We start from the raw sequence: 24,483 nt of genomic DNA, 5'->3' as shown, positions 1-24,483 counted from the left end.
AAGACCTTTCTCTCTGTCTCTCTCTCTGTCTATAACTCTACCTGCCAAATAAAAAAGAGAGAGAGAGAGAGAGGGAGATTCCATCTGCTGGTTCACTCCCCGGACAGCCACAATGGCCAGGGCTGAGTCAGACTGAAACCAGGATCCAGGAGTTTCCTCCAGGTTTTCCACATGGGTGGCAGGGGCCCAAGGACTTCTGCTGCTTTTCCAGACCATTAGCAGGGAGTTGGATCAGAAGGGAAGCAGCCCAGACTAGAACAGGTGCCCATAGGGACAACATCATAGGCCATAGCCTGACCTGCTATGCCACAGCACTGGCCCCAAACTAATCTAAGATTTACATGTATTATCTCATTTCATGCTTAAAACAACCTTGGGAGGTTGGCTTCAACATCACAATACCTGTTTTTCAGGTAAGGGCACGGAAGCACTGAGAAGGCGAATACCTTCCCCTTGCATTCACTCAGTAAATGTTGGAGCCAAGATTTTAACTCAGGCAGAATGATTACAGAGGCCACGAGCATCTTTCAAAACACCTGTGTCTTTTTTTTTTTTTTTTTTTGGCAGTATTAACCATCAAGGAGAAATTTTTAATTAAATTTAAATTCTCCTTCACAAAATGAATTACTTACTAAAGAAAAAGATTTTGTTCAATAGGGTTAAGCTTTGGAGGGTTTTTTCATCTCCCTACATCCAAATCTAGCCCTCTCATGGGCAACATTATTCCATTAGGAATGTGTGCTACAGATCTTTCACTATGACATTTTCATTAGCGTGCCATATGTCTGTCCCTAAAAACACATGGTCCTGTTTTACAGTTTTAACGATATCTTCCGGTAAGTATAATTCTGCTTTTATACTTTGCTTTGCCTCCATAAGATATCTTGGAGCAATAGAGCTGGGTTGATATCCTCACTGTTTGACTGCTGCCTGGTATTTCAATCAAATCCACGTGCCTGAGTTTACCACCTTTCCATTGTTGGGTATCAGAAAGTTCTGCCCTTGAACAACCTCTTCAGGGACTATCTTCACATGCCCCTCCTTGGGCTCACATTTGAGTGGTGTTCGAATGGAGGTACCAAGACAGCAACAGAGTTGCTGTGAAGGTATGTAATTATAATGGTGCCAAATCACCCCGTCTATTAAACATGACCTCTTGCTTCTTTGGGTTAAACATGACCTCTTGCTTCTTTGGGTGACGTTAAGCATGGTAATTAAATGAATCACGTGAAAGTACTTGTATTATTCACCAGCTGATAGGAGCTCTTCTAACAAGGAAGATTAGGAGCTGAGAGGACACTGTTGCACCTGTTGATAAATGACAGCAGTGATGCTGGCGTGCCAAAATGCTGCTGCAGAAAACCTGTCCCGGGGCCTAACTCACTTCCTTGGATAATTTGGGAAGTTCTGTACTTGAACCAGAATAGTCAGTACCTGGGAACAGTTAGAGTGGACTTGGAAAGCGGTGACCTCAGGTAACAGACACTAAATCTCTCTACCCATCCTCTAAGTGTCTCAGGCACCAAAAACCAACCAACCAACCAATAAAATAACTACTGGGGCTGAGGAAAACCAAATGCCCAAAGTCAATGAACTGCTCAAGAGGCAACGATCCCTTCATCAACAGCGAAATACACACAATGGAGGTAACACTAGACATCCTGGCAAAGAACACTAAAGAACTGTGACAATACCCATATGATAAAATCCTCAAGTCTTTTAGGAGGCAAAAAAAAAAAAAAAAAAAAAAAAATCACACACAACAAATGAAGCAAAAAGACCCCAGGTATTGTGGTGCAGCATCCCATATGTGCATTCTGGTGCAAGCTCCAACCCCTCCACTTCTGATCCAGCTCCCTGCTCATGCATCCTGGAAGCCAGCAGACTGGCCCACGTGGTTGCATCCTTGTCCCCAGGGTGAGATACCTGGATGGGTTCCTGGGCTCCTAATTCTGGCCTGGCCCACCCTTGACTGTTGTGGGCACTGCGGAGTGAACCAGCAGACAGAAGACCTCCCTCGCTCTCACTCTTTCAAGCAGACAAAAATAAATAAAAAGCACACATTTTTAAATACTACTTTCTCCCTCTTTCTTCTCTGCTTCTCTCACAAACACACTTGAAATACATATAGAATACTACTTGAAATACATATAGAATTTAATAGTCTACAAAATTAAACAAAAGAACAAAGTGTAGAGCATTGTTCTACATCTTTAAGACTCAAACATTAATGAGTACAGCTCTTCCTCAAAGGTTTAATAGGAGTTTTTAATAAAGTGTTCAAGCAAAATGTACATTCCAATAAAAAATGCACAGATTTCAAATTTTTGTACCAAAATAAGTTTGTCTCTCTTTTTTTTTTTTTTTTTTTAGGTTTTATTTCTATGAAAGGCAGACTTTAGCAAGAAAGGGAGAGAAAGACAAAGAGATTTTCCATCTGCTGGTTCATTCCCCAAATGGCCACAACAGTCAAGGCAGGGCCAGGCCACAGCCAGGAGTCTGGGACTCCATCTGGATCTCCCACATGTATGGCAGAAAGTATTTAGGTCATCTTCTACTGCCTTCCCAGGCACATTAGCAGGGAGCTGGATCAGAAGCAGAGCAGATGAGACTTGAACCAGTGCTTGGATACGGTATTGGGTTAACCTACTACATAAAAATGCTGGCTCCCATAAGCTTATCATCTAATTATAATTTTTCACAAACCTTTTCAAGTACTCTAGTACTTTGTTTGTTAGCCTTGGCCTAAAAATGGCTGTCATGGAGAGATGTCACCCTCAAGAGTGAAGAGAAAGGAAGAGCAAATGAGAAGCTATCCTTGTTGACCCCCCAATGTGTGCTGTCCATGTATTATATCATTTAATCTATACACCACCGTGTGAGGGAGGATCACAGGAGAGGAAACTGAAGCTGACAGAGGTTAGCACGAGGAAGGTTCTTCTCCCAAAATCAGAGGACCAGGGATGTGAATGGAAGCTTGATGACCCCAAAGTCTGTTCCCCCACTGGACCATGCTACCTGCTGAAACTCAAGAGTCCAGGGAAAACTCAAATGGACCAGGTTATAAAATAATGCAAACACAATGTCCCTGCCATCTCACTCCTCTTCACCAGGCAGAAGAAGTACCTCATATGACTCTATTCAGAAGTTTCTGGAATCACATTTTGTTTTCAAAGTTCCTAGAACAGGTCAAGAAAAATAATAATTATAGGAAGAGGACAACAAGTTTGGCAAATTTGTTCTTAGATCCATTCTGAGTATTTCATTAAACCCAAAAGCAGAGAAGAGAGAAAAAGCAGCAGGATTTACCACTGACTTATCTTGATTTGGAGCTGGCTGCCTACAGCAACAGCCAGGCATGCTACGCCCTAAAAACCAAGGCCGCCTATGCACAGAGGCCAGTTCACTAAAATCACTTGTCCATTGTTCCAGCTGCTTCCTGAACTAAATGGCACCTCACTCACAAAAGCACTATTGTCCAAATACCCACCCAGATGATAATGAGAGCGAAATACATGATCCCTGGAGTCAAGAACACACTTGCTGAAACTCCACTTAAGTATCTGACAGAACTGTGATCAGCTCAAATCTACATGAGTTTGAATCCTTACCTGTGGCTGTGAAATTACAGGGGTGGAAGTTGAGGCAGCAGCCATGGCCGCTCTCTAGAGGGCGGTGGTCGGCCCCAGCACTCCAGTGTCAGACAGGGGTGTCCAATTCTTGTGCCTGCTGATCAGATGGTAGTCATGCTAGGAGAAAGTGTGCACCTGGAAGGGACAGGAAAATCCACATTTAGCCTGGAAGATTAGCACCTGGGAGTGATGTACCATTGGCCAGAGACCCAGAAGGAAGATATGACATGTAAACACCATGACTTAAATGATGTCGTGTAGATATAGTTCCAAAAATGGGAAACCAACTCTGTGTGCCATCATTCAACAGGAAAGGGAATGCCTGATCTACAATTGAAACTACAATATACAGTTTATACACCATGGGTAGACAGAATAACAGCAGCAAGCAGCAAGAGACAACCAAGTTCAACTTTATGCATTTGCAAAGGGAAACATGAGGGTAAGACACAAGAAGGAACTAGAATCACGCATTTAGTTCATGATACAACTTGGACTATAGCAATAGCCCTAATTCCTAGTCCAGTACGGAACATAAGAAACTGAATATACAATAGGTTTCGCTTACTCAAGGAACTTAATTACCATTCTGAAGACTACAAGGCAAGACATCACCATGTCACCACAGTCAGTCCCAAGAATGGGTCAGATACTCAGGCAGCAGGTGCAAGGGGAGCTTTAGAAATCTGACCTCCACAAGTATAAAGAGGGGGCACATTTTGAAAATCTTTTGACGTCTCCAAGAAAGGATGCTAAATGAGCATAAGGTGTAAGGTGTAACCAAATCTTAACACCATGCCCAGTAAGAAAACAGAGGGGCCAGCGTCGTGGCATAGTGGGTAAAGTTGCTGCCTGCAATGTCAGCATCCCACATGGGTACCGGTTTGTATCTCAGTTGCTCCACTTCCAATCCAGCTCCCTGCTAATTTGCCTGGGGGAAAAGCAGCAGTAGATGGTCCAAGTGCTTAGGCCCCTGCCACCTTCGTGGGAGACCTAGAAGAAGCGCCTGGCTCCTGGCTTTGTTTGGCCTGGCCCAGTCCTGGCTTTTTCAGCCATCTAAGGAGTGAACCAGCAGATGGAAAATCCCTGTCTGTGTCTTTCCCTCATTATGTAACTTTCAAACAAATAAATAAATCTTTAAAAAAAAAAAAAAAAAAAAGGAAGAAGGAGAAGAAGAAAAAAAAAAAACTCAGAAAGATGCTCAATTTTCAGCAGCACAGCTTGGCCTTAGTTCTGTCAAAAGTCTGATGTGGTCATTTTACACACTGCAATTTAAATTCAGAAGGGGGACCTTTTATTTTTATTTTGAGAAATTAAGGAAATTCTTTCAAGAGAATTTTTTTTTTTAGTTTTTATTTATTTACTTGAAAGTCACAGTTACACAGAGAGAGGAGATACAGAGAGAGAGAAAGAGAGAGAGAGGTTTTCCATCCACTGGTTCATTCCCTAGTTGGCAAAAACCGCCAGAGCTGTGCCAATCTGAAGCCGAGAGCTTCTTCTGGGTCTTCCACGTGGGTGCAGGGGCCCAAGGACTTGGGCCATCTTCTACTGCTTTCCCAGATCAAAGCAGAGAGCTGGATCAGAAGTGGAGCAGCTGGGACTCGAACCAGTGCCCATTTGGAATAACGGCACTGCAGGTGGAGGCTTTACCTGCTACACCACAGAGCCAGCCCCAAGAGAAACTTTCATTTTAGGTGGTCTTTAATATATTTTCTTTTACTCTAAAGATATTTATTGAGCATCCACTGCAGAGACGGGCAACCTCTGGACCACGGGCTGCATAAGGCCCGCAGAATCACTGGGTCTGGCTGCGCCAAGGCAACCGCAGTGGGGGCTGGAAATTCACTCAATCTGTAAACAGGCTAATTGTTACTGTTTGTCATTTTGTACGGCCTGTGAATGATACAAATATCCAAATGGCCCTTGGTGGAAAAAAGGTTCCCCACTCCTGAATAGGGAACCAGAGGCATAACGAATAAGCCTGAGCCAGCCCCTGCCTGCAGGGAGCTTTGGTCCGTAAATATACTTTCTAGATTCACCAACACGCAAGACGACTCCTGAGCCCTTTCATGGAAAATCATGCTCTCCATAACGGTAACAGTAATGAACCACAGATCACCAGACCCAGGCCTTGCGCAGTGGGAAGGGGAGAGCCGACTGCTCCATCCACGTCCTGTGGCACCAAACCCTACGACATTGCTCCCTCTCAGCTCAGGGACGCTGGGCAAGTCACCAGCTCAGAAGGGTGCCTCACTAAGTGATGATGCAGGTTTGACACTGACTTCCATGAACCTGAAATGTTAACGTCTCTGCTTTTGTGTATTAGCCTTCAAACGATAGTTTCCATCACTTTAGTTTTTAATTGTTAAGAACTGTGGAGCTTTCCCATGTTCTTCCCCCGTGAGATTATTTTCATTAACAAAGAGATAGTAAGTCTCACACTATCTTGGCATGGCACTCAATATAAAATCACATTCCTGCCCTACTGGTGTGGCCCTTAGATCCAGTTTTAGGTGGAGAAAAAGACCTGTTGTTTTCCACATCCCGAGTTGAAATGAACAGCCCAGAAGAGAGGTAGGTGTACGTTCGTAGAATCCCTTTCCTTTTTCATGATGGTTAATCAAGTGCTGAGAAAATTACAGGATTCTACAGTGCACTGTTTTTACTGAACTTATTCTTGGCATCACTTTGTAGCCACTCCTACTTTTGTTTTTCCTTCTTCTTTTATGTATTTATAATTCACATGCTCTTGCTCTAGTCTGAGAGGTAGACAGATGGACACATAAACAGCATGAGAACCAAAGTACAAGAAAAGCAAAGTGAGATTCTATTCTTAAACATGCACACTATATGCGAGGGTTCTACTCATTTTGGCCAAGGTAAGTCATTAAGCAATAGAGCCTTAAAATATGACCAACATTGAGAATACAGAGTTGCCCAAAAGGTGAACACAGGCTTGTTCTAGTAGAGAAATAAATCTGGAAATCGATGAAATCAGCAAAACCAGTATGACACACAGCATCACAGCCAACAGAAGAGGGAGAACAGCCTGGAGTTTACCGAATGCCGCCGGACGTCTCGCTCTGGAGCAATCATTTCATGTAGCACTGATGCTGATCCTGTTATCTCACTTCTCAGGAGACACACGAGGCTTGGAAAGGCCATGAATCATTCTCACAATCACACAGCAAGGAAAGGAGAGAGCCTGAACCAGGATCAACACCTGGGCCCCTGCGCTTTCACAGACCAAGCTCCAGGTAAACAGAGTAAGAAGACATGGAGGGGCTGCCACTGTGGTGTGGTGGGTAAGGCCGCCATCTGCAAAGCCAGTGTCCCACATGGGCACCAATTCAAGTTCCGGCTGCTCCATTTCTGAGCAAACGCATCGAGATGGCTCAAGTGCTTGGGCCCCTGCACCCACATGGGAGACAAAGAAGCTCCTGGCTCCTGGCTTTGACCTGGCCCACCTCTGGCTATTGCAGCCATTTAGGGAGTGAACCAGTGGATGGAAACTTGCTCTCTCTTTCTCTCTCTCTCTTTCACTCCCTCCATCTCTCTCTGTAACTCCGCCTCTCAAATAAATAAATAAATCTTTTAAAAAATAAAAAGACAAGGAGAGTGCATAAAATCTAAGCAAAACTTTACGATAATCCTGAAGACAGCAGGATGAAAATCATATGGCCCACAGAGTGTGCCATAAAGAACCCACGCTGCTCACATCATGGAAAGCTTTAATGATGTGGCTCTCATTTTGATTTGTCTCATATCCTTGAGATGCCTAAGATGTAAGATAGGTAGTGTCATATCTTCAAGAAGAAATAAGACAGAAACTGAACTGTCTTCCTCCAAAAGCACTCAAGATATATCTAGTTTAGAAACTTCTGTTGATCCTACTTGCACGTGGTAAAAACTGTTTATCAAACCAGCTGATGTTTACTTATCTCCAAATACAAGGGTTAAACAACACTGCTTCAAAAGTATAGGAATGGAAGTTTAGCCTACAGGTAACATGTCTACATCCCACATCAGAGAACCTGGCTTCAATACCTGGATCCCAACTCCAGCTTCCTACCAATGCAGACACCAGGACACAGCAATGATGGCTCGGGCAGCTGGTCCTTGCCACCTATGTGGGAGATCTGGCTTGCATTCAGCCCCAGCCCAGCCCCAGCCCAGCCCAACTCCACCCCAGCTACCACTGCAAGCATTTGAGAAGTGAACCAGCAGAAGAGGAAGCGCTCACACACTCTCTCAACTCTTTCAAATAAAAAAAAAATAATTTTTAAAAAGTAAAAAAGCAGCTCTGTCCTGTGAGTGATATGTTAAATGTACATCTATGGACCCTACTTACTTCCCAACACAGTCAGGAAACGCACGAATCATGGAGGAACTAGACAATGTGACAAGATAATATCCTAAGTAATAGCGTGACTCAGTGCCGAGCTGAATAAGCTAGTTCGTGCTGACATGCTAGCCGCCTGTCTGGCCGGTGCCCTATTCTAGCAACTCTAGTGTTGCACAACAACTTCTCAAGAAATACACCCATCTTTGAACTCTTCCAAGTACTTGGCCTGTCCTGTAATTCTTCCAACCTCCATAAACCTCCATGTCCTTGCTGAAGCTCCACAACTGTGTTCTAGCCACAGAAAACCACAAGTCAGTGTGGGTTTGCCTCGTGAACATCAGGTTTTCCAGCTACCCGTGGGTCATAACGAGTGCTGCTTCTCCTCTGCCCTAGTTGTCTCCATTTCCCATCATCCTGCTATCTCTTCTCATTGATCTCTCACTTCTGAAAACCACAGAATTACCTCCCATGCCTCTGACCTGCAAGAGATGAGCTTTGCCATCTACGTATTTACTGGAACATTCATCTACCCCCCTATAGTTATTGGATATGAATTACAATTCAAACTATATGTATAAAAGTCAACTTCCAAGTACAAAAACTGCATGCAAAGCTTATTCTTCAGTGCCAGACTATCCAAGAAACTATCAACTGATTGTCATAGGAAAGGTCCTGAATCAGCCCTAGGAACCGCAGATGGACCCCAGATACTGCTTCAACTTCCACAAAGGAGGCTCACAAAAGGACCAAAGCCCAAAACTCCCTGCATGTGAAACCGTGCTGGCGTGCAGAGAGGGTAAACAAACCAAAACCCAAAGATCTGTAATGATGCCCTCTTCGAAGATGAAGACCAGAGGGAACTGAGCCAGGAGAGAGCTGGGATCCGTTGAAAACACACCAACTCCTTAGACAGGGTTGCTGGCCCCCGAGGTCAAGCAAGCAAGCAAGCAAGCAATCTCTGGCTGTATTTACTCCCAATTTGCATATGGCCATGACGACTGGCCCAGAAAACATGAGAGAAAAGAACCTTCCCAGCTGGCTTCTGACTAGGACAGCCATGCCAAGTGACAATGACCTTGCTAATTAGAGTGTCACACCAAATACCTAAAAGAAAGTTTCTGGTTTGAGGCAAACTTTCCTTTGATTACTCTTAGAGCTGATGCTGGCTCTCTTCCCCAGGCCTCCCAGGAAGATGAATTTCTAATTGGTAAATTAATTTACTACAAATTTAACCTTTTCCCTTCATCTGGACTTGAGTCAAGCAGTGACTCATGTAAGTTTCCTGAAAGAACACAGGGCAACACGCAACCCTGGATATGCAAGGGCTTTCTCATTCAAGGACAAGCAACAGAGAACAAGCTAAACCCACCAGGTCAATGAAACCTACTATCCTTCAAAATCAGAGAAGACTCCAGAATCCACGCAAATATTTACTTAAGAAGTAGATGTACTGCATGAAAGAGGAACCTTCAGAAGATTTCTAGTTCATGGTTTTAAAAATTCCTGAGGGCACAGCAGCATCTCTGTACACAGAATGGTCATGGAAAGAAACGTGAGATCAGAAAAGAGTTTGCTTTCCATGAGTGGGGTTGGACATCTTTCCATTGAGTATTGTCTGTAGCCCTTGACTATTTGTCTGCTGAACCATGGTCTTTTTACTTTTTATTTGTTTAACTCTTTATTTAGTAGTCATTAAGCCTTTGACCGTAATGTAAATTAAAATGTGATCTCAAAAAAAATAAAATATTAAGTTGAAAAAAAGCAGTTGCATTCACCAAAAAAAAAAAAAAGGAAAATTCAGATTAGAAATTCAGAAGTAAAATATAAAATAAAGCAGAGAAGAAAAATTAGTGATGCAGAAGACAAACCAGAGCTTCCAGGAAGAGACAGGGGGGAGGACAAAAAAACTACATAGGTGAAGATTTTAAAGCCTCCAACCCCAAAACAGAAAAACTGAACAAAAATTATTAAAAGAGAAAAGAAATCATCAATGCTGAACCTAGAAAAGAATAAATTTATCCTCAAAATGTTAGAGAAGTGTACACAGGTACACAGCGTTTTAGATGACATACAGAAAATCCATAGACCTGGAGTCTGTGCACATTCTGCAGAGAGCTCTACAGTGTGGCAGAAACCAAGCATAAAAACTCTGGACCCAAACCTAAAGGAACTAGAAGATGAGCCACACGAAGGCCAGAGCTGTATCTCGTCCTCCTTAGCATCTGTTCCCTCTACCTAAGCTGAATAGCACCTGAAGCCAGTGTTCCATCACGTAAGGCCTGAGATCAGAAGATTCTTCTCTCTGGAATGTGAGCAAATGAAAGACTTCACGATTGTTAACATCAAGAAGGAATCATTGCACCCGTGCAAACAGAAACAGGATGCTTAAAACTGATGATCCAAAACTCCATCAAAGGTGAAATACAAATGGAAGGGGCATGCCCAAAATGCAGAGCAAGACACAAAGTGAAGGGAAACAAGAGGAAAAATGAGAAAGCTAAGGGAAGCCCAGGAAGTCTCACTGCCAAATACCAGCAACTCCAGAATGAAAAAGCAGAAGAAAAAGTAAGGAGAGGGATCAAATAACTAACACAAAACATTTCCTCAACTGGAAGGGTATACATCTGGAGACAGTAAGGCCCACCAAGTGCATACTATCTGATCACCTTAAATGATTTAATAGGCCCATTTTATGCACTTCGCCCAGATTATACACGTCTTGCATCACCATAAGATTTTCTTTAACACTGCAGGTTTTTTAAACTGCTGTAAAATATCAGAAGGGAGGCAGGGAGAACTCACAGACTGAGGATTAGGAATCAGAAATTTGGGGACTTCTCAATTGTTAACCCTGAAGCCTGGAGGACAAGGGAGCAACTGAAGGATGTTCTGCAAAAGAGCGAGGCGGCTACAGGCAGGGAAGGCGTGTGATGCAGTACTCAGGGGGCCAACACAGAACAACAAAAGGAGTTCCCGCGTAACTGAGAAGGAAAATCTGGACCACAGGTAAGAAAGGCCCAACAGGCAGCCCTGACAGAACCACTTTCCACCCGGATACAGGGAGAAGTCTCTGTAACTAGGAGAACCTGAGGTTGAATGAGCAGTAAGCACATTTAAAAACTGAGCAAACACCAAAAGAAAGAAGTAAAAAGCTGGGGATTCTACAACATAAACATATTTCAAAACAAGAGGTTGCTTACGATTAAAAAAAAAAAAAAAGCTTTTAGAAATCTTAGAGGTTTTTTTTTCTTTCTTTTTTTTTTTTTTTTTAATTTGAGAGGCAGAATTACAGAGAGGGAGAGAGACAGAGAGAAAGGTCTTCCATCTGCTGGTTCCCTCTCCAAATGGCCTCAACGGCTGAGCTCGGCTGATCCAAAGCCAGGATCCAGGAGCTTCTTCCGGGTCTCCCACGTGGATGCAGGGGCCCAAGCACTTGGGCCATCCTCCACTGCCTTCCCAGGCCATAGCAGAGAGCTGGATGGGAAGTGGAGCACCAGAACATGAACCCATATAGGATGCCATATAGGATCCCATATAGGATGCCGGTACTACAGGGGAAGACTTAGATCTTAGAGATTTTTAACAGCCCTTGTCTCAACTGCTGAGGAACAGTGTTTGTTTCTGAATACTATTTGTTAAACTCCTAATTTATGTAGGGTTCTTATGAGTATAAATTTAACTAAAAATAGATCTTTGCAAAAATTAAGTAGGAGAATAAAGAAGGGTGGGGGTGTGCGTGGGAGGGGAGGGGAGGGTGTGAAGTATCACTATGTTCCTGAATCTGTACATAGCAAATGCATGAAATGTACATTTCTTAAATATTTTTTTTTAATTTTTAAACATAAAAAAATCTTAGAGATTCAATGCAAATATCAACTGCAGCAGCTATAACAACTGAAAGTGGTAGCTTTAGTGCTGGAAAAATGACAAGGAGGAGAATGGGGCTCCTGGAACCTTCATAAAGCTATTTGATACTTTAAATCATAAATTTATAATTTTGATTTTAAATAATTTCACTGCTTAAATTAAAAATATAGAGCAAAAGGCAAAAGTGCCACCGGAGAAAATCAAGTCAATGCCATGGAAATTTGACTTGGGCAAAAGCATATGTATTTGTAACAATGGAATTTATCAGACTGATTAGAAATTATGGATACGAAGCACAGAAAATATTCAACCTAATAATGGGCATATTTGAGAAGAGCAACTTACAAACACACAAAAACAAAACTGCCTAGTTCTAAAACTAGGTAAAGGACTTAGACATTTCCCCAAAGAAGATACACATATAACGAACAGACATATGAAGATATGTTCAATATCACTAATTGCTAAGAGAAATGCAAATCCAAACTGCAAGGAGATATCCCTTTACACAAGTCAGGATGGCCGTTATAAAAACAAAACAGGAAATCCTGCTGATGAGATGTACGGAAATTGGAATCCTTGTGTACCACTGTCCGAACGGATAAAATGGATTGTCACTATGGGAAATAGTATGGACAGTCCTCAAAAAATTAAAAATAAATCTACATTTTGATCCAGCAACCCCTCTTCTGCCTATGTTTGCAAAAGAGCTGAAAACAAGATCTTGAAGAGCTATGTGTACACCCAAGTTCAGGGCAGCATTTTTCACAGTAGCTCAGAGGTAGAAGCAGCCCAGGATGAACAGACAAACGCACAATGTGTAAAGGCAGGAAATTCTGACTCTACAACATGGATGAATCTTGAAGACGTTATGCTAAGTGAAATAAATCAATCCAAAATACAAATATTATAGGATTTCACTTATACAAGGTACCTAGAGTAGTCAAATTTATTTATTTATTTGAAAGGCGGAGTTACAGAGAGGCAGAGGCAGAGAGAGAGAAAAAAGGGGGGGGGGGGGAATCTTCTATCAGTTGGTTCATTCTCCGAATAACTGCAATGGCTGGAGCTGGGCAAATCCGAAGTCAGGAGCCAGGAGCTTCTTACAGGTCTCCCATGCAGGTGCAGGGGCTCAAACACTTGGGCCATCTTCTGCTGCTTTCCTAGGTGCATAAGCAGGGAGCTGGATCAGAAGAGGAACAGCTGGGACTCGAACCAGTGCCCATGTGGAATGCCGGCACTATAGGCAGAAGCTTTACGCGCTATACCACAGTGATGACCCTGAGCAGTCACATTTATAAGAACAGAAAGTAGAATGGAGGCTGCCAAGGACTGGAGGGAGGGAAGAATGGTGAGTTTTCATGTAAGGGATATAGAATTCCAGTTTCCTAAGATATCAAGAGTTCTGGAAATTGGTTGCACAACAATGTTAATATGCTTGGCACTAAACAGAGTTGGACACATAAATGACTAAGAGGGATAAGTTGATACTATGTGTATTTTATCACAATTTTTATACATATAAAGAGTTTACCACATTCCAGGAAAAATATAAAGACTCTACAGTGGAAACACAGGTTACGTACTTAAACTTCAAATATTGAAAGAATTCCCATTAAAAGAAAAGCAAGGAAGAAAAAAATCAAATCACAAGAGAAAAAAATAAAATGGGGCTAGACACAGCCACCATTCTGTCTACAACAGATAACAAGATGAACAACTTTCAAGACTTTGTCAGAATATGGAATAAGTCACAAATTCTACAGTCAGCCAACCTGCCATTTATTCAACAGAAGCAAAATACAAAATTTGAATATAAAATAATCAGGGTGTATTTTGGCCTGAAAAACATCGCTTGATACAATACAACTGCCCATATGCTAAGTCAAAACAATGTGCTCGGGATAGAGTTGGCTTGAGCACCCTGTCCACCCAGAATGCTTGTGACAACAGTGGTCAAAAACAGGCATGCAGGGGTGGCTGTCTGGCCTAGCAGTAAAGATGACAGTTAGGGGTGGGCTTTGGGCACATCAGCTAAGCTACCTCATGGGACCCTCACATCGCATCAGAAGGCCTGGGTTTGGGCCCCAGCTCTGATTCTGATTCCAGATTCCTGCTAGCACTCACCCTGGGAGGCAGCAGGTGTTGGCTCGAGTACTTGGATTCCTGCCCACCCTCATGGAAAACCAGGTTCAAGTTCCAGACTCCTGGGTTTGGTCTTGCCAAGCCCAGCTATTAGCAACACTTGGGTAGCGAACCAAATGATGTAAGCACTCACACTCACTCACTGTCACCTTGCTCTTCAAAGATATGAAAATAAATATTTTTAAAAGGTACATATTTGAAATACACACAGCTCATGAACTAAAACTCCATAAAATCACAAAAAAAGAGAAAATTCTTTACTTTTTGAGAAAGAAACCAATTCATACTATTTTATTTCTAAAGTTGATAAAATCAGAATTTCATGTTCAAAGACCTAGAAAGAAACAGGGGAAAACAGGGTGCCACGGAGCCAGCCCCGGTAAGCTTCCTTCTGGGCTGCCTATCCTGACCACTGCCTCCCACAGCAGGGACGAGGCGTGGGGACAAGAAGACTGGCGATCACCTTCAGAGTTCATTTGTGGGATCAGGGCAATGAAACCAGAGAGGCACATGAGAAGCCAAACACATTCCTCCAATTTTGTTCCAACACATCTGTGGCCGCACAGACTTTCTCCTACTCCCAGAAGACAATACAATTCACGTTCTTAAATCTTTCCTTTTCCAAACACTGGATCAGTTTTTCCATTTGCTCCTCCACCTTTTTGATCACAATTTGTATTCCACGTTTTGGCCTAAAAGGCCATCATTCTTTCCATGTAGCACCAAGCTGATGCGTTCAGAGGAATATGGTGAGCCCATGCTGCTCACACCAACGGGCAGAAAGGAAAACACAGGACCACAGTCCCAGCAGGGTGTCGGCGTCTATTCTGCCCATTGAATCCAGGATTGTGGAAATGAAGAAATTGGCCAGAAACTCCATAAAGTCGCTATCCTGATTTCAAAGACTGGCTAGACAGGCAGTTTCACTATACATGTGTTCCTGATGGGGAGAAATGGTATCCTGAAACTTATCAAAATAACCAGGAAGGGCCAGAAAGAAATGAAACTTTTCTTTTCACAGTGGGTTAAGCTACCATCTGTGGTGCTGGTATCCCATATCAGACCCCAAGTTCAAGTTCCAGCTACTCTGCTTCCAATCCAGCTCAGCGGAAGATGGCCCAGGAACAGGAGACCCAGATGGAGTTCTAGATGCCTGGCTTTGGCTTGGCCCACACCTACCCACTGAGACCATTTGGGGAGTGAACCAGTGGATGGAAGACCTGTGTGTGTGTGTGTGTGTGTTTTTCTCTCTCTGTAACTCTGTCTTTCAAATAATCTTTTTAAGATAAAGTTCATAGAAAAACTGGAATTAAAAAGATAAGTTTATTTTAGCAAAAAAAAAAAAATGAAGTCCATGCAGTTTTTCACAGGACGCAGTTTCCACGAACTTTTTGAAGACCCTTCAAGTACTGGTAAGTGGGGGAGGTGAGAAGGGAAGGAGGGTGAAGGAGATCAAGTGCAGGCGGGAGCAAAGTCAGAAGGTAGAAGTCTGTGGCTATGGGAAGACAAGGGATTCCGGCCAGAATGAGCTTGCAACAGCAGGGATTTCCGGGGCTGTCTCCATTGTTTAACATTCCAAGCAGCTGACAATTCAAGCACCTTTGGCAGAATAAGTCAGAAATCAATTCTGATTGCCTGAACCAAAGATATCACAGGATCGTGATTTAAAAACTGTACATCAACTTAAGAAAGTTATGTTAGAGAGTTTTCTGATACGTTTGAATACAAGGTAGAAAAACAGGTCCTCGGATACAATTATCTTGTCAGTGCAATTGTTCTGATTGTTCTAGAATACATTACAGATTTGTGTGTAAGTGTGTGTGTGTATGTGCATGGTGTGCATCAACAGCCTGACAAGTATGCTGAATCCAAGGATCTGTAACTCCACAACTAAGAATTCACACTGTGGGAAGAATATTGTGGGCCAAGAGTGTGCTTCAAAGATGCTTAAAACAAAGATCATGGATGACAGGGAAGTTTTAGAAGCCATCCAACACGATAGTACTTGCCAGCTGAGGTATTTAAACTAGATTCACATGCAAATCCATTTTAAACAGCCAATAATAAAATTAAACTGTACTGAAATATCTGTCTCCTACTTGAAAAACACACACACAGAGAAAGATAATACCAACTACATGTTAAATATTATATCCTGGGGTGACACAGGCATTTTAATCTTCTGCCAAAAAAGAATGAATAAGGCTACGACAGAGGACCAGGGACCAGATATAACTGCCTGTTTTAAAGATATGATTCCACGCTGATCCCAAAATGCAGGTGAGAAAACTGGTGGAGGCCACCTGAAAGGATCACAGGGAGCAGCACCTGCAATCAGAGAGCCGGGAACAGCCTCTGCTCCCATCATCAAGCCCAGAAACCTTGGAATCTGTGGCCATTTGGGTAGACTATCCAGAAGCATCCCGCCTCCGCAGTAGGGAATAATTCTCCCTAGACTAAACACCCAGCTGATGGTGCCTAACAACTCTGACAAGCAAGATACGAAAAAATCAAATTGTTTCCAAGTAATTAACTGTGAGGGAGAACAAAGCTTGAGAATATTTATAGGCACATAAAAAATATCACCATGCAACAAGGTAGAATTCACATGGCCTGGGTTCGCAGCCATACAAAGAAGCAGGAAAGGATGAGCCACAATGATGAGAAAAACCATTCCACTGAAACAGATCCGAAACGGACAAAGTTGTTAAAACTGACAAGTACATTAAAACAGGTATTACAACCACGTTCCAATGCTTAGAAAGTCAAGAGAGACATAAAAGATACAAATCAAACATCTACCTGTGAAAAAAATACAGTATATAAAAATGAAAAATACACTGAATGGAGGTAACAGAAAACCTGACTTCATTGGAGAAAAGATTAGTGAAGTGGTAGCCATAAACTATCCAAATTGAAACACTGAGGGGAAAAGAGAATTATAGGGCCAACGCTGTGGCACAGTAGGCTAAGCCTCTGCCTGCAGTGCCAGCATCCCACATGAGCGCTGGTTCATATCCCGGCTGCTCCTCTTCCAATATACCTTTCTGCTATGGCCTGCGAAAGCAGTAGAAGACGGCCCAAGTGCTTGATCCTCTGCCCCTATGTCAGAGACCTAGAAGAAGCTCCTGGCTCCTGATCAGTGCAGCTCTGGTCATTGCAGTCATTTTGGGGGTAAACCAGTAGATGGAAGAACTCTTTCTCTCTGTCTCTCCCTCTCTCTGACTGTAACTTTGCCTCTCAAATAAAAAACAAAATCTTAAAAAAAAAAAAAAAGAAAAAGAATTAAATTTAAAAGAATGTTAGTGAACTAAGGAAAATTTCAAGTGGATTAATACACATATTATTCATGTTCCCAAATTAAAGAGAACAGAAAATATTTTGAAAAGTAAAGGCTAAAAAACTCAAACGTTGATGAAAACTATAAGCTCAGATTCAACAAGTTGAATGAACCACAAACACAAGAAGCAAAGAAAAACACACAAACAGTGTAATCAAATTTATAAAAATACAGCCATAAAAATCTGTGAAGCCACCACAAAGATAAGTCTGACAGCAGGCTTTTCTGACCGTGAACAATGAAAACAAAAAGACCAAAGGTCAACATTGTTAAAGCAATGGGGGAAACTATAAATCTGGAGTTCCATACCCAGGGAAAATACTGTTCAAAATGAAAAGTGAAACAAAAACAGTTCAAACACTAATAATGAAAAATATTCATTATAAGATCTTACACTACAAGAAATGTTTAAAAAAAGTCCTTTAGACAGAGGAAAATTATATCACGTGTTGGTAAGAATGTGCAGAGACTGGAACCCTCATACACTGCTGGCTGGAATGTAAAGTAGTGTGGCCACTATTAAAAACAGCCTGGCGATTCCTCAAAATATTGAACATAGAGTTTGTACAACACTTAGCAATTCCGCTCACTGCTCCACTCCCGAGAGAACTGAAACTGTATGTCCACCCAAACACTCGTCCGAGAATGTTCCCAGAAGCATTATTCGGAATGCTTCAGAATGTCAAAAAGTAGAAATAATCAAAATGTCTATTAACTGATAAATGCATTTTAAAAGGTGGCATTTAACAACAGAATACTATTGGGCAACAAAAAGAGATGAGGGGATGATAAATGCCATAACACGCATGAACCTTAAAAACACTGAGTGAAAGAAGCCAGTCACAAAAGGCCACATGTTCTGTGAGTCATCCATATGATGTGTCCAGGATAGGCACATCTATCTGTAAGTAGAAAGCAGTTTCCTCTAGAATGACACAAGTTTTCTAAACTAAATTGTAATGATCACTGTACAACTCTGAATATATTGAAAATTTAAACTTTTTAAAAAGAGATGTACATTTGAAATTTTTCATTTATTTTCAGTCTTTACTTGAAAGGCAGAGAGAAAGAGAGAGATGAAAAGAGGGTGACCTTCCATCTGCTGATTCATTCCCCAAATGCCTGCAACAGACAAGGCTGGCCAGGCCAAAGCCAAGCTTCCACAGGAAGCCTGAAATCTAAGCTCCCATAGGAGTGGCAGGCAACCAAGTACATGGGCCATCACCTGCTCCCTTCCACATCACACATTAGCAGGAAGTTAGATTAGAAGCAGAGCTAGAGCTACAACCTGAACCAGGCGCTCCAGTGTGGGATGTGGGGTGTCCCAAGGAGCCTCTTAAACCACTGAGCCAAACACCTACCCAAAATTTTAACTTTAAATGGTTTAGTTATATGATATGTGGATGATAGCTCAATGAAGCTTTTTAAAAAAGTTATCAACAAAAATAATAACTAACAATGAGGTATCTCTCAAAAGCAAAGGTAAAAAATGTTAGGAGGGGAAAATTCAGGATACACTGTAGTAAGGCTCTTATGCTACACAACATGACTTAAAAGTAGCCTAAAATAACTTACAGTCTACTACAGACACTGACTGAGGCACTTATAACAAAACAAAGAACTCAGCTAATATCCAATAAGATAAAATAAAATCATAAAACACACCAAATCCCAAATAGTAAACAACAGAGGGGCAAATAAACAGCAAGATGTCAAACTTCAACATAACCATATCAAAATGCATATACTGGTACTCAAATATTAAATTCAAGTGGACCAAGCCACCCAATTAAAAAGCAAGGCTTGTCAGACTGAGTAAAACAGCAAGCCCTAACTACATGCTCTCTACAAAAACCATACTTCAAGGATGAAGACACAATGATGGAAAAAGACCCACCAGGACAACACTAAACAAAATAAAGCTCAAGAGCCTATATAAATATCTGCGTACATTTTAGAGTAAAACAAATTACAAAGGTCATTTCATAATGATAAAGGGTCTATTCATCAAGACAATGTAATAATCCTAAAAGCTTATGCATCAAGTGACAAACTTTTAAGATACACAACCCAACACCAGCAGAACACACATTCATCTCAAACACATAAGAAGCTTGTACCATTATAGACCAAATTCTAGGCCATAAAACAAGTCTCAATAAACTTAAAAGGAAGTGGGCTAAATAAAGTATGTTCTTTGACCACACTTAAAGTAGAAATGAGTAACAGATATTTGGAAGATAAGCAAATGCTTGAAAAGTTAATAACATTTCTAAATAACTTATGGACCAAAGGAACGATCAAAAGGGGAAATTATAAAGCAATCTGAATTAAATAAAAATGAAAACAAATTACATCAAAATTTGTGGGGTACCACTAAAGCAGTAGCTAAGCGGAAACTTATACTATTTAACACCTATAGTAGAAGAGAAGAAAAGTCTCATTAAGTGACCTTATCTTCCATCATCAGAAACTAGATAAAGGTCACCTAATTACTCAAAGGAAGGAAAAAAAAAAGAAATGGTAAATTATGAAATAGATATCTAAATAAGCTGAAAAAATGCTTCTTTGAAAACAAAACACAAAAAAACTGCTACCCTTCTCATCAGACCAATCAGAAAAAACAAAGAAGACAGAAATACTAATATCGGAAATGAAAGAAGTATTATCACTTCATAAACATTAAAAGTTAATAACAATGTAGTTAAGGACATAAAAATAGACAAGATTAATAGATCATAATATCTCTATCATATCTACTTTTATGTAGACCTACATTTATATAGACAAGTAGTTTTTTAAATAGTATTTTAAATTTTATTTCCTTGAAAGCCAGAAAGAGAGAAAAAGAGACACACACAGATTTTCCATCCTGTGATTCACCTCCCAAATGCCTACAACAGCACAGTCTGGTCTAGGCCACAGCCAGGAGCCCAAAACTCAACCAAGTTCTGCCACTCGGGTTGCTGGGACTCAAGCCCTTAAGCCATCACACGCTTTCTCCCAAGGTTCAAATTAGCAGGAAGCTGGACAGGAAGCAGAGCTGGGACTTGTGCCCAAGCACTGGGAGGTGGGTGTCTCAAGCAGCATTGTAACCATGACACCAAACACCCCTCTGGACACCTAAGGCAAAAGAGATCATGGAAAAATTACCCACTTTCCTCCACTTTTCAACACGAAGAAACAATTGTGCTGGGGCTACTGAATATAAATAAAACAAACTTGGATTTACCACATGCAAATATTAACTGAAATATACCACCCATCTAAATATAAAACTTAGAACTATAAAATGTCTAGAAGAAAACATGAGAGAAAAATCTTTGTGTAGTTAGGGTGTAGGAAAAGTGTTCTTAGATAAGATACCAAAAGCCTGTCTTTAAAGAACAAATTGGGAATGGGTGTTTAGCCTAGGGTCTCACACTGGAGTGCCTGGGTTCACTTCATGCCCCAGCTCCTGACTCCAGCTCTCTGCCAATGCAGACCCTGGAAGGCAGTGGCAATGGACCTGCACTGAATTCCCAGCTCCTGGCTCTGGCCCCATCCCAGCCCTGGCCACTGTAGGCATCAGGGGATTGAACCCCTAGATGGGAGCTCTCCCTCCCTTTATGTCTGTCTCTGTCTCTCTCAGGTGAAATGCTCCACCTTAGATAAAAACAGTTTGTAGTAGGTTTCTTTCCTTTAAGATTTTAACAATTTTTAACATTTTCCCATATTCACTTCATATGTAGATATTATACACATACACACAGTTTTTTTTTTTTTTTTCCTGAAGACAGGGATATTCACATCACAAAATGTGGTATTCATGACAATGATCATAAAGTGAGGAAAGAAGTGTATATTCACATGCTGGCTCCACAACTCAAAGTTTTTAAAAACGAAAAACTGCTCTTCAAGAGACACTGTTAAGTAAATGAAAAGACAAGCCATAGTTCCAGGAGAAAATACTTTCAGAGGCCAGAGTTTTGGCATTAGTAGGCAAAATCACTGAGACACTGGCATCCCATAGGGGTGCCTGTTTGTGTTGCAGCTGCTCCACTTCCAATCCAGCTCCCTGCTAATGTGCCTGGGAAAGCAGTAGAAGATGGTCTGCGTGCTTGAGCCCTTGCACCCACATGGGAGACTTGGAAGAAGCTCCTGGCATTACCCTGTCCCAACTCAGGACATTGCAGCCACCCAGGGAATGAACCAGCAGATGGAAGATCTTGCTCGCTCTCTCTCTCTCTCTCTCATCTTTCAAATAAAATAAATAAGTCTTAAAAAAAAAAACTTTTAAAGCATATATCTATTTAAAAAGCTTGTATCCGAAGTATATAATAAATCTCAAAATTCAGTAAGAAGCCAAACTCCTTTTTCAAAAGAGGCAAAACATTTGGATACTTCACCAAAGATAATATACAGATGACAGATAAGCACAGCACAACAATTAGGAAAATGCAAATGAAAAGCGCAATGAAATGCCATTATATTTCTATTAGAATAGGTAAAAAGAAGAAGACTGACCGCACCACATAAGGGTAAGCATATGAAGGAACTGTAACACTCACTACTGAACTGGGAATGTAAGAAGGGATATGTTTGGAAACAATTTGGTAGTTTCTTTAAAAGTTAAATATGTGCCAGCATTGTGGTGCAAGGGGTTAAGCCACCTACAACACCTACATCCCACACTGGAGTGCTGGTTCAAGTCCTGGTTGCTCTGCTTCCAATACAGCTTCTTACTAATGCACCAGAAAAGGCAGAGGTAACAGCTTTGGTGCTTGGGCCCCTGCCACCCACGTGGGAGACACAGATGGAGTTCCCCGCTCCTGGCTCTTCTGGGCATTTACGGGAGTGAACCAGCAAATGGAAGATCTCTGTCTCTCCCTGTCACCCTACCTTTAAAATAAATAAATAATCTTTAAAAAAAAAAAGTTAAACATCATCCAAACCAGCCATTTCATTCCTAGATATTTACCAAAGAGAAAAGTCTATGCAAAGACTTCGGCACAATTGTTTACAGTGGCTTTATCTGTCATAGCCAAAGATTGGAAACAGCTCCAATGTGCCTGCCTAACTAAATGGATAAACAAATTGTTGTGTACTCATACAATGGGATATTACACAGCAATAAAAAGAAATGAACTATTGATATACACAATAGCATGTTATCAATCTCAAAATCACTAAGCCAAGTGAAAGAAGCCAGACAAAACACAGCACTGACTGTATTCCATTTACATAAGACCACAGAGAATGCAAGCCAGTCCACGGTGGTCAAAAGCAGACCAGTGGTTGCCCGGGAATGTGAGGGCAGAGCAACCCCAGGGAAGCATTTCAAAGAGACAGGAGAAAACTGGGGAGTGATGGATGGGTTCATTATCTTGATTGTGGTGATGAGTTCACAGGTATATCAAGCTGTACATCTGAAACATATGCAGTGTACATATGTTCTCAATTAAAAAAATAAAATAAGTTTTACAATAATGAAAAACACTACTCTATAGATTTTGAAATCACAAAATGTAAATAGTTCTCTCTTGAATGGGAAACTCCATAAGAAAATGTGACTACTAATCACTTCACTAATTTAAACAAATCATGCCTGTAAGTATGCAAGAGCAGCCCAGTGCCAGGTGTCAGAGACTGAGAAGGATGGCCCCACAAGAAGGGGCCCAGAGCTCACGTCACAGCCTGAAAGGTGAGGGGGCGCCCAGGAGGGGAGAGACAGAAGTGTGGACAGAAGTATGGACTCAGGGTTTTCAGTAGAAACAGAAATGAGACTGGGCATGAATGTGTGTTGTACAGCGAGGAGCCCAGGAGAGGGACACCCCACTAACAGCACGCACATCCAGCGCTAAGATCTTGGTCTCTAAATGCCATCTGCTATTAAAAGGAACCAGGTCCTCTGGAGAAATGCCCGCTTCCAGCACAGGGGCCGGGGAAGTGTACAATGTCTTAGAGCAAAGTGATGTCTTTGTACAGAGGGCAAACACCTAAGATGGCACTAAAAGAACTGAGACAAGAAAACTAGTTTAAAAGGCACCCACTTGTCTAATTATTATTCTGAAAAAAAAAATTCTTAGGTCATTTTTGTTTGCATAAAATTTTTGCTAAAAATTGGGTATTTGCATAGACTCAAATCCTTTCCCACAAAACAGTTATATAATCCCAAGAGAAAAATGGTTAACTCTATAATAGAGAAGTCTGAAAGATATCACCTTAATTAAGTGATCAAAGTAAACACTACTAGTAAAGGAACAAAAATCAACGTTTGTGCGACCTCACAGGGTGTAATGAGAAAATGACTTTCGTGGCATTTCTGACAAGCGTTTCAAATATAAATTTTATCAACAAGAAACATGGGACAAACCCAAACTCAGAAACATTCTAAAAAAATAATAACAACAATAACTGGCCCATCGCCTTTAGGAGATCAAAGCCAGGGGAGGCATTTGGTACAGGGGTGAAGACACCACCTGGGGCCACCCACATTCCATCTGAGTGCCTGGGTTGAAGCAGTGGCTCCACTTCTGATCCGGCTTCTTGTTAAGCTGCACCCTGGAAAGCATCAGGCGGTTGCTCGAGTAGTTGGGTACCTGCCACTACATGGGAGACCTGGCCTGAATCCCCAGCTCCTGGCTTCGGTCTGACTTAGCCCTGATTGTTGAAGCATTTGGGGAGTGACCCAGGGGGTGGGAGATTCTCATCCTCTCTCTCTCTCACTCTCTCCAAATAAAATTAATTTTTTTAAAAAACTAGGCCATCATAAAAGTCACCAAAAAAAGGAAAACAACTGAGAAAATATTCATATTAAAGGAGATTAAGAGGAGACAGGACAACCAACACACTGCAAGATTCTGAACTGGATTATTTCCTATAAAGGATAGCGCTGTGACAATTACGGAACACTTGAGTAGAATCTGAAAATCAGATAATAAGATAACACTGACTGCTTTCAATGGCTGCTTTATGGCTGTGTGAAAGAATGCCCTTGCTAATAAGGAACAGATGATAAAGTATTGAGGGTGTTGGAGCCTCTGAACTGACTTGGTGATCAATGGTTCTTTGCACTTTTGTTCTGTGTACTCGCAACTTTCCTGCAAGTCTGAGCGAGGAGAAACAGTGAGGCAGGGAGAGAGGAAGGAACAGGGGGGGATCATCTAAAACAA

The 24,483-nt window shown here is 41.6% G+C and overlaps 1 protein-coding gene across 5 annotated transcripts in view; it reads right to left on the bottom strand.

The window, feature by feature from the left end:
* Positions 1-24,483, bottom strand: part of LPAR1 (lysophosphatidic acid receptor 1) — a 144,965-nt gene that overhangs the window by 74,204 nt on the left and 46,278 nt on the right. For all 5 annotated transcript variants that reach the window (XM_062207767.1, XM_062207768.1, XM_062207766.1 and 2 more), the window contains one exon: positions 3,612-3,767. In XM_062207767.1, the coding sequence (XP_062063751.1) occupies positions 3,612-3,656 (45 nt within the window). In that variant the 5' untranslated portion in view covers positions 3,657-3,767. The remainder of the gene's footprint in view (positions 1-3,611; positions 3,768-24,483) is intronic.

The sequence above is a fragment of the Lepus europaeus genome, chromosome 12 (genome assembly GCF_033115175.1).
Source record: "Lepus europaeus isolate LE1 chromosome 12, mLepTim1.pri, whole genome shotgun sequence".
Taxonomy (NCBI): Eukaryota; Metazoa; Chordata; class Mammalia; order Lagomorpha; family Leporidae; genus Lepus; species Lepus europaeus.
This window is presented reverse-complemented; position numbering and strand designations above follow the sequence as displayed.